The following is a 12,140-nucleotide window of genomic DNA, read 5'->3' as shown; positions in this document are numbered from 1 at the left end:
AGCTAATTATTAGTTTGCCAAGAGAGGAAGTATAGATTGAGAGAAGCAGAGGACCTAAGACAGGGCTTTGCAGAACTCCGACTGACAGAGGTAATGAAGAGGAAGTAGAGTCAGAGAAGCGAATACGGAAAGAACGATCAGATAGGTAAGATGTGAACCAGTAAAGGGCTGTATCATGAAGACCTAGAAAGTGTAGTGTTTGTAAGAGAAGAGTGTGATCCACAGTGTCAAATGCAGCAAGATCTAGAAGAATAAGTAGTGAGTAATGGCATTTAGACAAAGCAGTTACCAGATCATTCACCACTTTAGCCAGTGCTGTCTCAGTGGAGTGTTGAGAGCGAAATCCTGAATGAAGCAGGTCTAATAGGGTGTGAGTTAAGAAAGTTTGTGAGGCGATAGAGATAGATAGGTAGGGGATACAAAGGCACTCGGAGACTGAGCAAGGTGAAAACTATGGACCAAGTTTAATCCATAATATGAAGGCCTGTCTACATTTCGGGGGTCAAGCCCCCGTCGTCAGGACAAATAGGCAGTTGTATAACAAAACATAAAGGTGCAAGTGCAGACTTATGACAGACAGAAGTATCACCCTTTTTAGTTTCAAATGACAGAAAAACACCCAACGCGTTTCATCTACAAATGACTTCTTCAGGGGTAACCATTCAATATGTAGATTATATACTGGACACACATATTACGTACACCAGCTTCCGATCAAAGCGACAATAGGGGATCTTATTTGGATCCTAATAGAATGTGCAAATGAGCAGCATCAGATTTGATAAAATATTCTAAAACTGGGTAATTCCGCAGAGGAGCAAACAGTCATTTTCTCACAAGCGCCTTGTGTGAGGTGAGTAGAGCATCAGTCTATCAGCAGTGGATGACTAAGAGCATACTAAAGTCTATTGGTACCTGTAATGAAGGTAGAGTGCTGAATCAATATACAGTGATATGCATCACTGTTTTCCAATGTACTTACTAGATACAAGATGATTAACATTGCATATAGCCCGAAAACAGCTGGCTAGAAAATAGACACTGGCTGCAATGCAAGTATTGGTCATCTCCTTCACTCTTATTATTTATGCTTATTTGTATAATTTTATTCCACTTATTTTAGAATTTAGTCTGACTATGAAACACTTTGTACTGTTGCTATGAAAACAGCATGCAGATTTCCCATGGAAAACTTCTTACTAATTATACAGAACAGTTACTGTATGTGGGAGTTGTTTATGAAATTCGATGCACTGTTTGTGGCAATACTCCTCAACAGCATTAATCACACCTGTTATGTTAGTCCATGTCTCTGGCAGATTATGCCATGCATTCCACAGCACAGTGTTCCCAAACTGGGTACGGTGGGTCATTTGTAGAAGTGCTACAGATTGATGGTACAGGAGAATAAAAAATTAAATGACTGCCCGTATGACAAGCAAATCCACAGGCGGTGGCCGCTATACATACAATATATAGACAGAATTGCACCTTGTCCACCACCACATAACTGAACCTAAAGCCAGGTACTCACTAGGCGATGTGTGTACTTAATCAGGGCCGCCATCAAGGGGGGGGTGCAGCTATCTCGGGCTCAACCACCCTGACAGAGAGGGAAAGGTCCGGGCAGCTCGGGTCTGTGCCGCTATCCCTTCTGTTGTTGAACTACACATCCCAGTATGCCCTGCATCCGTTTTAGCATGGCCAAATAGTAAAACTGCAGCAGGGCATGCTGGGATGTGTAGTTCAACAACATCTGGAGTGTCAAGGTTAGCCATCACTGCTCTAACATATACTTTGAGCAAACCACTGGCAATGCTTACGCCCACCTGCCATTTAACCAAAAGGGCGAGGGACACCCTTAAGGCTTAGCAGTGCCAGGCTCCAGACTGAACATTAAGGTAAGCACAGTGCTTAACCATATATAACAATTGATAGTAAGAGGAGTCCATCTAACCTTTTTATCCATTCAGCAGCCTTTCTAGTAACACCATGCAACCGCGTGAGAATGTAGGACCGGGAATCTTCAAGTGACTTTTTGACTAAAATGATTCAAATTCACAGGACACATGGGCAGCATATACTGATCAGAATGACATGCAGCAGGTGTATTATGAGTCACTGTGGCTGCATACAAAATGTTATGTTGCAGTGTTTTCCTAGAAAACACTAATAGTAGCATTACCGACGCAGATAGTCGCACAGAAATAGGTCCAGCACCATCATGTCATGGTTTGCTGTCATTAGGTTGACACATGAAAAAGGTCAACATGAGTTTTTCATGAGTAGTTTTTTTTTTTTTAACCGACCTTTACCATCAGGGATTAGCATATTGGAAGGAAATAATAGTATGCTGAGTGCAGTGAGGCTCCAGGCCCATGAGCCATGGGAGGGGACGTGGTACGCATATGAAAAACGTGCGTCGACCTTTTGCTTGTGTCAACCTATACCAGGTCTACCTTTTTCACGTATTGACCTATAGACTGTCAGCCAAATGATCCGGACCCCATGTCACTCACACTTTAGGGGTGATGTGACTTGTAGTACACAGGAGATGTATGCAGACACGTCTGTATGTTTATGTTCTAATCAACATATAAACTAGCATAAATCATTTTATATAGATAGCAAGGAACACACACACACGACAACGTCGACCTATCGTATAACTAGAAATTATATGTCGACTATAAGCAGATGCTATAGAACGCAATGTTTTTCCAGCATGACCCGAGTGAGTCAAAGGAAAACATTTTTATCAGTAAATCGAGACCACAAAAATGCTGCTATACAAGGACTGTGGTCCATTTGGAAAACATCAATCCATCATTATGCAACTAGATCTCAGATAACATAGGGATTTACCATGAGGAGATAAAACACTTGTATTAGACTATACCTTTTAATCAGCAAAAGTAGCAGGATTTTAAATTGTTCTGTAAAACTCCTCACCAAAGCGCCAAAAAAAATATCTGCACAGCTACAAAAGTTAGGCACCAAAAGTAATTATTTAGGTACATGTACATCTGCCGTTGGCTACCATAAAAACAATAATTTATTTACCCGAGTACCATATTATGTAGCACGTTACACAAAATATTTAAACAAACAATGATAATTAAACTAATCATAGGTGTATGTGGGTGTATAGAAAAAGAAGTGTGGGTGTAGTATTTTGTTTTTAGGGAACAGAAAAAAAAAATCATACAGCAGAAGCCAAATAAAATCCATTATTGGGCAGCATGGACAGTGTAATTGTTAGCATCACTACCTCACAGCACTGCGGTTGTGGGTTCAATTCCCACCATGGCCCTAACTGTGCGGAGTTTGTATATTCTCCCTGTGCTTGCGTGAGTATCCTTCGGTTTCCTCCCACAACCCCCCCCCCCCCCCCCCAACAAACAAAAAAATATATATATATATATATACACTAGTAGGTTAATTGGCTCCCAACAAAAATTAACCCTAGAATGTTTTTGCATGTACATGTAATAGGGAATATAGATTGCAGGCTCCACTGGGGCAGGGACTGATGTGAATGTTCAACTATTCTCTGTAAAGTGCTGCGGAATAGGTGTACCCACTATATAAATAATTGGTAAAATAGGTATAGATAAATGCAGTTTAATACAAATAAAGTGTTACTTGCCTAAAGGTGCGACCGGCGATTATAACGGGGCTGAAAACAGGAGCGCGCACCCAGCGATTTATTGCCGGGGCACACTCCCATCACTGGCAATATGGTAGCCAGCGACCATATTCCCAGTGATATCAGCAAGCATCGCTGCCGTGTGTACACGGCTTTATAAGTGCTCTGCTGGGATCATTGATAAACATGTCATTATCTAGACAGAATTTCTACTCCTACATTAGGATTGTCCAGTCTGCAGCCCTCCAGCTGTTTTAAAACTACACATCCCGGCATGCCTTTTCATAGTTTTAGCATCCCCTAACAGCAAAACTGTGGCAAAGCATGATGGGACTTGTAGTTTCACAACAGCTGGAGGGTCATAGTTTGGACATGCCTGCCCTACACCTAAAACCGGATAGAGGCAGGGAAACACGTTAGGGTTTATTTCCTTGTACACCTAATGGTGTGTACACCCGGTCAGATGTGCCTTAAGATGCGATCCGATTGCAAGGCACATCCGATTTGCATACAAGTCTGACTATATAGTGCAGATCTGCACTATATAGTCAAGGCAGACAAGACTTTAAAACCCTTGCGATCTGAATCCGATTCCGATCCGCTGTTGACTATATCGTCAACATCGGAAGGCAAATTGTACCGTTTGTACACACTATAAGAGGAAAAAAAAATATCATCTTTATTTTATTCAGCACTTCAACAAACATCAATTGTTTGGATCCGTAGACTCTGGAGATAGCCGTTCTGGCTTGAAAGCGCCAACCGCTGGGAGACATGGAGAGCTTAGATTCAACTTTAAAGGCCCCCATACACTATGTTGATAACCTGGTGAAATCAGCCCGAAATCGCAGGTGTGTGACATCTGATCCGATCCAATGCTCAGTCCCGTGCGCATCGGACCGGATCAGGGAGGTCAGATGGTCAGCACATAAGATCACGTCCGACCTCCCTGTATATATGCCTGAGGGGGAGTAGTGGGACGGGTGGGAGCGTGGTCATCATCATCTGCGGGACGCCGGGGTGTGCAGCAGGCGGTGAGTCCTGGACGCAGATATCATCAGCGGGATGGCCAGTGCAGTTGCGGGCATTCCATTTTTAAAATAACTGTCCGTTCTCTGATTGGCTGAGAGCGTTCTCAGCCATTCAAAGAACGGCCAGTCATTTGACAGGTTATTTAAAAAAAACGAATGCCCGCCACTACACTGCCCATCCCGCTGATGATATCTGCGTTCACTACGCAGCCAGGTCAGGACTTGCCGCCCGCTAGTGAAATCACTCGCTGCACACCCCTGGCGTCCTGCAGATGATGACCACCCGCCCGCTGCAGCTCCCCATTACATTTGATAATTGGCAAGCTATTTAATGGCCCATCAAGTGCCAAATTGTATGTGAGCCTCCCGGGGAGCTGCCAGTCGGCTCACAGGAGAATCGGGTCCGACTTGTCCTAAGGACAAGTCAGCCTAATGTATGGGGGCCTTAAGTCTGAGAGTCACCTAACACGTACCTGTAAGTATCCCAACCAGACTGAACTTTACAGTATGCATACCAAACCATATTATACTAATACCATCTATGCATAATACTGGACAGTACTACTACTAAAAAGCACTAACAAAGTGACTATATTATTTCATCTGGACCATATAACCTAACAGTAAACTATATAAGGATGGGCTACCAACGGGACATTGATGAATTAATTAAAAGGTGCAGTGTAGTGTTCTGCTAGCTTATTATTCAATGCAATGATTTTTTTTTTTAATGTGTAGCTATGAGCAATTGCTTTTGAATGTAAATTTTTATTTGTGTTTTGATTTTATTAAGTCTATATTGTTATATTAAATCCAATTAAACCTAACCCTCAGTGCTGGTACATGTACTTCTTCTTTGGCAACCAGGTTTTTGGGATTGAGCACCCCATTGTTTTCCAGCTGCAGAGGACTAGGGCTGATTGATATTTTGAGTGCTGGATATTAAGCGTTTTTATTCTTGTACAGGTTGAGTATCCCTTATCCAAAATGCTCGGGACCAGGAGAATTTTGGATAACGGATTATTCCGTATTTCGGAATATTTTAATATTTCAATTATGTATTTTGAAGTATCTTGCATGTATGCTGTATAAACACATAATATACACACAAATATATTTTAATTGTTCAAAAAACAAGGTTTCAAAACGTGAAACAAAATGTGTGTACTATCTCAGCACTGAATTTGAATGCCAAGCAATCATTGTCTTGCACATATATAGTGCCAGTTACATATCATGTCCCCAGTGATGCTGTTACAAATGTCCCCAGTGAGTTTATAGCAAAAAAAAATTTTTTTTTTCACTTTCTGGAATGTCCGTATTTCGGAATAATTCGGATAACGGATATTCGGATACGGGATACTCGACCTGTACTGTAGTTTCCTAATGAGAAAGAAATTATTCATAGGGGAGATGAAATTAACAGTATGGATAAGGATGAGAATTTCTTCTGGGCAAATTTGGACTGTATTGTGGTAGTTTTTCTCTAACTCAACTGGGTTGCTACTGGTTAGGTTAATTGGCTCCCAACAAAAATCAACCCTACAATGAATTTGTGTGTGTGTACTTGTGGTAGGGAATATAGATTGTAAGCTCCACTGAGGCAGGGACTGATGTGAATTTTTAACTATTCTCTGTAAAGTGATTCAGAATAGGTGTGCACATGTGACAAAGGATTAAACTCAATGGACAAGGGTCTTTTTTTCAACCTAAAGAACTAAGATTTTGTTGCAAAAAAATGGGAGCAATGTAGTACAAGCAAGAGGACCGATTCCAACTAGGACCCAAATGCAGGTGAGTGTACAATGCCCCTCTTTAATAGGAGGTGTGTTGATTGCCAAGAATGACTCAGGCAAAGAAAACAAAGTAAGTCTAAAGCAAACGTATCATAAAAGTTACAGTACCAGAACAGTTGGTTCAGACACTTTAAAAGATAAGAACTGCTTTGCCAACCTGATTGAAATGTAAATATAAAGCACCCAATCTGGACAGCTACAACCTAAATACAGAAAGGGAACAATACACCATAAAACATATTCCACACTTGACCAATGCAAAAGTAATCTAACCAGCCGACCTACAATTGGAGCAACATAATTCAAGCAGTCAGTTCCTACTTCAAGGGACCCAATTACAGTCCTAAATATACTGTCTTATACCCCTTTCAGACAGAAAAAAAGACCCGGGAATTTCCCTGCTCTTGCTGTGTCGACCCGGGTTTTTCTTCTGTCTGAAAGGGTCAACACGGGTCTAAAGTTCCGGGACTTCGACCCAGGTATTTACCTGGGGTTTTCCCGGGTCTGTATTCCAAAAACTCAGGTCACCGGCTGTCTTAAAGGAAACGACCCAGGTTTTTGGGATTATTACACATTGTTAGGCACTGATTGGCTCTCCTGGTGGGGTGCTGGCTGATTGGCTGGGAGGGCATGGCAATGGAGCTGGCCTCTGAGGTCATTAGGGAGCTGAAAAAAAGGATAGCATGGCCCACTGGTAGAAGCAAGAGGTGAGAGCTGCTGGCAGTGAGAGGGGAGGAGGATATCGGCAAACAGATGACTGGGACAGTCAAAGATGACACAGTGTACTCAAACATTGCAAATATACTGACAGCCATGTGAGGTAACATGTACCTTCCAGTATATAAAAAAAAAAAAAAAAAAATTATTTACAACATATCCTTGTGTCATGCCATGGTTAATGCAATGCAGTGAGCAGTCACCACCCACTTTTGATGACCTCATCTCTGTGATTTTAAAACTGTCCTATTCTTATGACACACAGAGTTTTGCAGGAAAAATCCGGCTTCTGTGTGAAAGGGGTCGACACGGGAAATACCCGCGTTTTTGCACCTGTGTGAAAGGGGGTCAGCCCCTTGCTGCCTAGTTGTACCCGGGTTTTTGTATCCGGGAAATACCTGGGTTTTTGGGATTTTTCTGTCTGAAAGGGGTATTATCTTGGCACATACAGTACATGATGTTTACCGGTATTTAATCAGTTCCGCATACACAAAAAGTGGTCATATTTGCAAAACTCATGGCGTTATAGTCTCATTAGCAACGTTTCGGTTCAGTCCAAAAATATGCATAGAATAACCAAATAATACATAAAAGTACTTAAACTAAAGTAGTTCCCAAATCAAAAAAAAGTCCTTGAGCAAAAAAAAAAAAAAAAAATATATATATATATATCCCAGAATGGCATAATTTAAATTTTTACATGTGGCTGCATGCGAGTCCAAAAAGTTTTTATGTTTATTTAGCAGTCGTACAATATATTGTCAGAGATCTTCATATTTTGGGCAGAATTTGTTTTTTTGGGGTCACCCAATCAGGTTTTAGTCAATATATTATAATAAGACACACACTGGCATATCATACATTAAGGCAACCGGAGAGCAGATACTTGACTCTTGTTTGCAGTGCCAACCAACAGTTTGTTTTCTGGATCCTTAGGGTACTGGTTCCCAAACTGTGTGCCTAGGCACCATGGAATGCCATGAGACACTTGCAGGGGTGCCCCAGGTAGGTAACCTTGGACGAAAACAAGTTAATTATGGTCAAAGTGATAGGCAGAACCAATGCTGGTGGCTGCTAATTATAAAACATATGGACATTTACACTTACAGAACCACAACTATGATAGGCTAGCACAATTCACATACATAGATTATATATTTATAATATATTTAATTTATCAATAAGAAACTAAAGGGGCATACACACAGGACTATTTTTACCCCATTTCAAAGTGATGTGACTACATCACTTTGAAATGGAGCACTGATCCGAATGTATAGCGGTCCCGTGCGTCGCAACACGGCAGGGGAGTGCTTGCACCGTCTTTCTTGCTAGACTGCGGGGCAAAGTGGTGTGCGATGTGTGCTGAGCGATTATGCTTTTGCCCCGTGTGTACATGACTTAAGGGTACCTTTAAAAAAAAAATAAAAAATAAATAAAATAAAAGAGGTGATACTCTAGGGTGAAAGGATTAAAGAAAGTTTGGGAATCACTGAGAGGTCTCAAAACTTTTTCGATACTTGTTTCCTAGAACGGCCACAATCGCGGGCATCGTGTACCTTAAAGTTAAGGTATACGATGCCCGCGATGGACCCGATTTCCTTTGAAATCAGGTCCATTTTGCCAGCAAAGGCAAAATCGGGGGCATCGCATCGGTCGCGTGCATTAACATGGCCCCCGACGCGATGTCCGCGATGTTGCCATAGGCTTAAAATATTTTTAACATTGAAATCGGGAGCATCGCATCGGTCTTGTGCCATTATAATAGCACAAGATGAGATGGACTTGATTAAGTCCATCTCACATAGGAAACAATGTGAAATGGGCCAATATGACCCATTTCACATTGTATATGGCCCCGTGGTCACCCCACGATTGACGCCAACCCGAAGCGTGGCGAGCGCAGCGAGCCCGCGAGGGGCGTCGGTGCGCGTCCTCCGACCTTTTCATACCCCTACTATCCACGTCAGCGTGGAGTTGAGAATATAAAGTGTGGCGAGCGCAGCGAGCCCGAAGCGTGGCGAGCGCACGCGTATACCTGTGAAGTTATATGCGTCCCCTCGCGGGGCTCGCCACGCTGCGCTCGCCACACTTTATATTCTCAACTCCATGTCGACGTGGATAGTAGGGGTATGAAAAGGTCGGAGGACGCGCACCGCCGCCCCTCGCGGGCTCGCTGCGCTCACCATGCTTCGGGTTGGCGTCAATCGTGGGGTGCCGTTGAGGGGGTAAAGTTGGGGGTCTGGGGAATAGTTTACATTGAATCCAATGTAAAATAGGGTCCCAGGGACCCTATTCACATTTGACTCAATGTAAAAATCGGGTCGGTCGCGTTGCATGCGATGCGACCGACGCAATTTTTCCGACACGATCACCCCGATGCAAATCGGTGTGGCCATGCTAGGAAACAAGTACCACTTTTTCATATAGTCCAAACTTGTAGAAAAATATTGTGTTTTCCGCTACCGACTGTGGGCGAGATGCTCCAAAAAACAATGCAGTAATAAAAAAAATTGGGGGGGGGGGGTTTACTGCCTTTTTATATGCAGCAAAGCCCCACCGTCGGGGCTTCGCTGCAGGGGTTACACCATTTCTTGATGGCGTAACCCCATAGAAGCCTATGGGCTACCCTTCGTGTCTTCCGCCGCCCCGCCGGTGATGTGGTGCCGCAGTTATTAGAGAATCCCATCCTGTAACATAATCCCAGATAGCAATGTGTTTATTACAAACAGAACTAACAGGAAGCAAGATAAAAGGTATCAGATTAGGAACAGTCACCCCTTATAGACTATAGCTCATTAGTTTATACTGTAATATAGAATAGATGTACTTCCTAAAGAACCATTTATGTTTTATAATATAACATATAAGAAAACTGCAGGAATTGTAATGCTCATTTAGATTAAAACTGCAATGCAGATCCTAAACGCAGATCAACATTTTTAGTGCTACTTCCACTTTTGATTTGTATTGCCTGTAAATACTATTCTGACTTGAGAAGAATGTCAGAAAGTAAAGCCACACATCGTTTGTTGTGGCATGTCTGTCACTGTGTAATATGAACTACACAGCAAACTTTGCACAATTATTGCATATTTAAACATGTTGGGGGGGGGGGGGGGGGGGGTCGATCAAACTTTGCAAACAATAAAGCACAAGCGAAATACAAATACATTTGCACTTAACTTTTAATAAAATCCCATGTGTAATGCATAAAATTAATGCCAGTGGAAACGCAGCTTAAAAGTATGCAACCACTGTACTTTGGCACAATTCCCCATCATGTACAGGGCAGGACATCATGTATCACAAATCTGGCAATAACAAAAACTATTTATGCGCAGAGGAAACCAATGGATCTTTACTACAGTGCATTTAAGGATGTGAATGAAAGGTTCCCCTTCTCATAAATATACTGACAACAAGCTGCAAGCCAAGGATACCAACACCACTTCCAAACCAAGCTGCATTTCCCTTAAAGCAAAACACATTTAGAGAAGTGTGCCTACTGTAGTGTGAGAAGGGACTATCATTTGCCTTTTTTGTAGTACTAAGTTACCCACCCCCTCCATAAATGTTCTCCAAACTCTGAAAGAGGAGCCATATGGCATGACCCCCTGCTACTCCAGCCCCTAATTATCCCTACATGAATCAGTACTTTGGTAACCTTTACCTCTCATCCAGTGCAACATATCTATCTATCTATCTATATACACATACAACTTTCCAAGTTTACAGAACTGCAAGTACTGTACAACACGTGTGTCAGTAATAAGTGTTCTAAGGTGGTAGCAGACATGGTCACCCATGTGAAGAAGTGCCAACATGCCAACTTCTGCCAGCTCACGGGTCAATAAAGTTACTAGTAAGTGGGACCGGGTGAGTGGGCAAAGAGGCCAAGCTGCCAGAGTCCTCCTTCCACCTTCACCTCCAATCTCAGCGCCACATACAGGAAGAGCTGCTGGGCACTGTGCCCACCACATGATGCCACCCCATCCACTGACACCCTCTTACCACTTTGTCCATCAGTTTCCAGGTCTTTTCCACTGTTCTCCGGTCGGCCGCCGCCTGCTTTGGGGGTCCCACCGCGTCCTGGATCGCATCGATTAAGCCCAGGATGCGGCCCTTGCGAGGGTTGGCACCCCGGGGCCCCGGGAGACGCCCGGTTAGGGCGCTGCTGCCAGCGCTACTGCTCGCGCTGCTGGCCATGACTCTGAGGGCAGGCGACAAAGCACGGCCCGGGGCGGATTTCCAGCAGGGCAGAGGGGAGGGGAGTGGCGGGGCCCGTGTGGCTGTGCCCTGCGGCTACAGAACGCCCGGTGCTGGGTATGTGTGCCCCCCGGACTCCGGAGCCTGCTGCCGGGCTCCCAAACTCTCTCTCGCTTCCTCTCCCCTTCTCATCCGAGCTGCAGCCGGAGCCAGTGAGGTCACCGGGGGAGGAGGACGGGAAGACAGGGCTGGTTTACTCCTGGACGTCCCCTTTAAAGCGGCAAGCACCTAGCACAGAGCCCTCAGCAAGAGCCAGCAGCAGCACTGGGATCATAGCACAGTACAGCTGAGTGAGAGGCTAGGGAAGTGTGTCGGCGATACAAGACTGCTGATGAAAATAAGGGGGGGCTTAGGGTCAGCACGAGCATATGGATAGGAGAAAAGGAGGGAGCATAGAGTGAGGCAGACACCCATGGGAGTTTTACAGAGACAAACAGGGAGCATGTGGATAGGAAGGCAGATGGCTTGGGTACTGGGGATGATTTGTGTGCTGATAAACTATTGTTCTTAAACAGGAACCTTGCTTGTGGTAAAATTATGTATCAGAAGCTAATGTTCAAAACAGCTACTTCTAAAGCAAGGGATGCACAATCGAAGGCTCAACATCATGTCACAATCAGCACCAATTACAGTGAGCAATCACATGGGAAATATCTGTTTTGAACCATATGGGTCACA

At 43.6% G+C, this 12,140-nt stretch overlaps 1 protein-coding gene across 5 annotated transcripts in view; it reads right to left on the bottom strand.

Moving 5' to 3' along the window:
- Positions 1-11,710, bottom strand: part of CBLB (Cbl proto-oncogene B) — a 163,714-nt gene extending 152,004 nt beyond the window's left edge. For 2 of the 5 annotated variants that reach the window (XM_083174228.1, XM_083174231.1), the window contains exon 1: positions 11,208-11,708. In XM_083174228.1, coding sequence (XP_083030354.1) covers positions 11,208-11,402 — 195 coding nt within the window. In that variant the 5' untranslated portion in view covers positions 11,403-11,708. Of the gene's footprint in view, positions 1-11,207 lie in introns of all 5 variants that reach the window. The other 3 variants (XM_083174232.1, XM_083174233.1, XM_083174230.1) reach the window with 2 other exon arrangements.
- Between the last annotated feature and the right edge of the window lie 430 nt (positions 11,711-12,140).

The sequence above is a fragment of the Crinia signifera genome, chromosome 2, assembly GCF_055691185.1.
Source record: "Crinia signifera chromosome 2, ASM5569118v1, whole genome shotgun sequence".
Lineage (NCBI taxonomy): Eukaryota > Metazoa > Chordata > Amphibia > Anura > Myobatrachidae > Crinia > Crinia signifera.
Note: the sequence above shows the minus strand (reverse complement) of the source record. Positions and strands in the feature narration are given on the sequence as shown.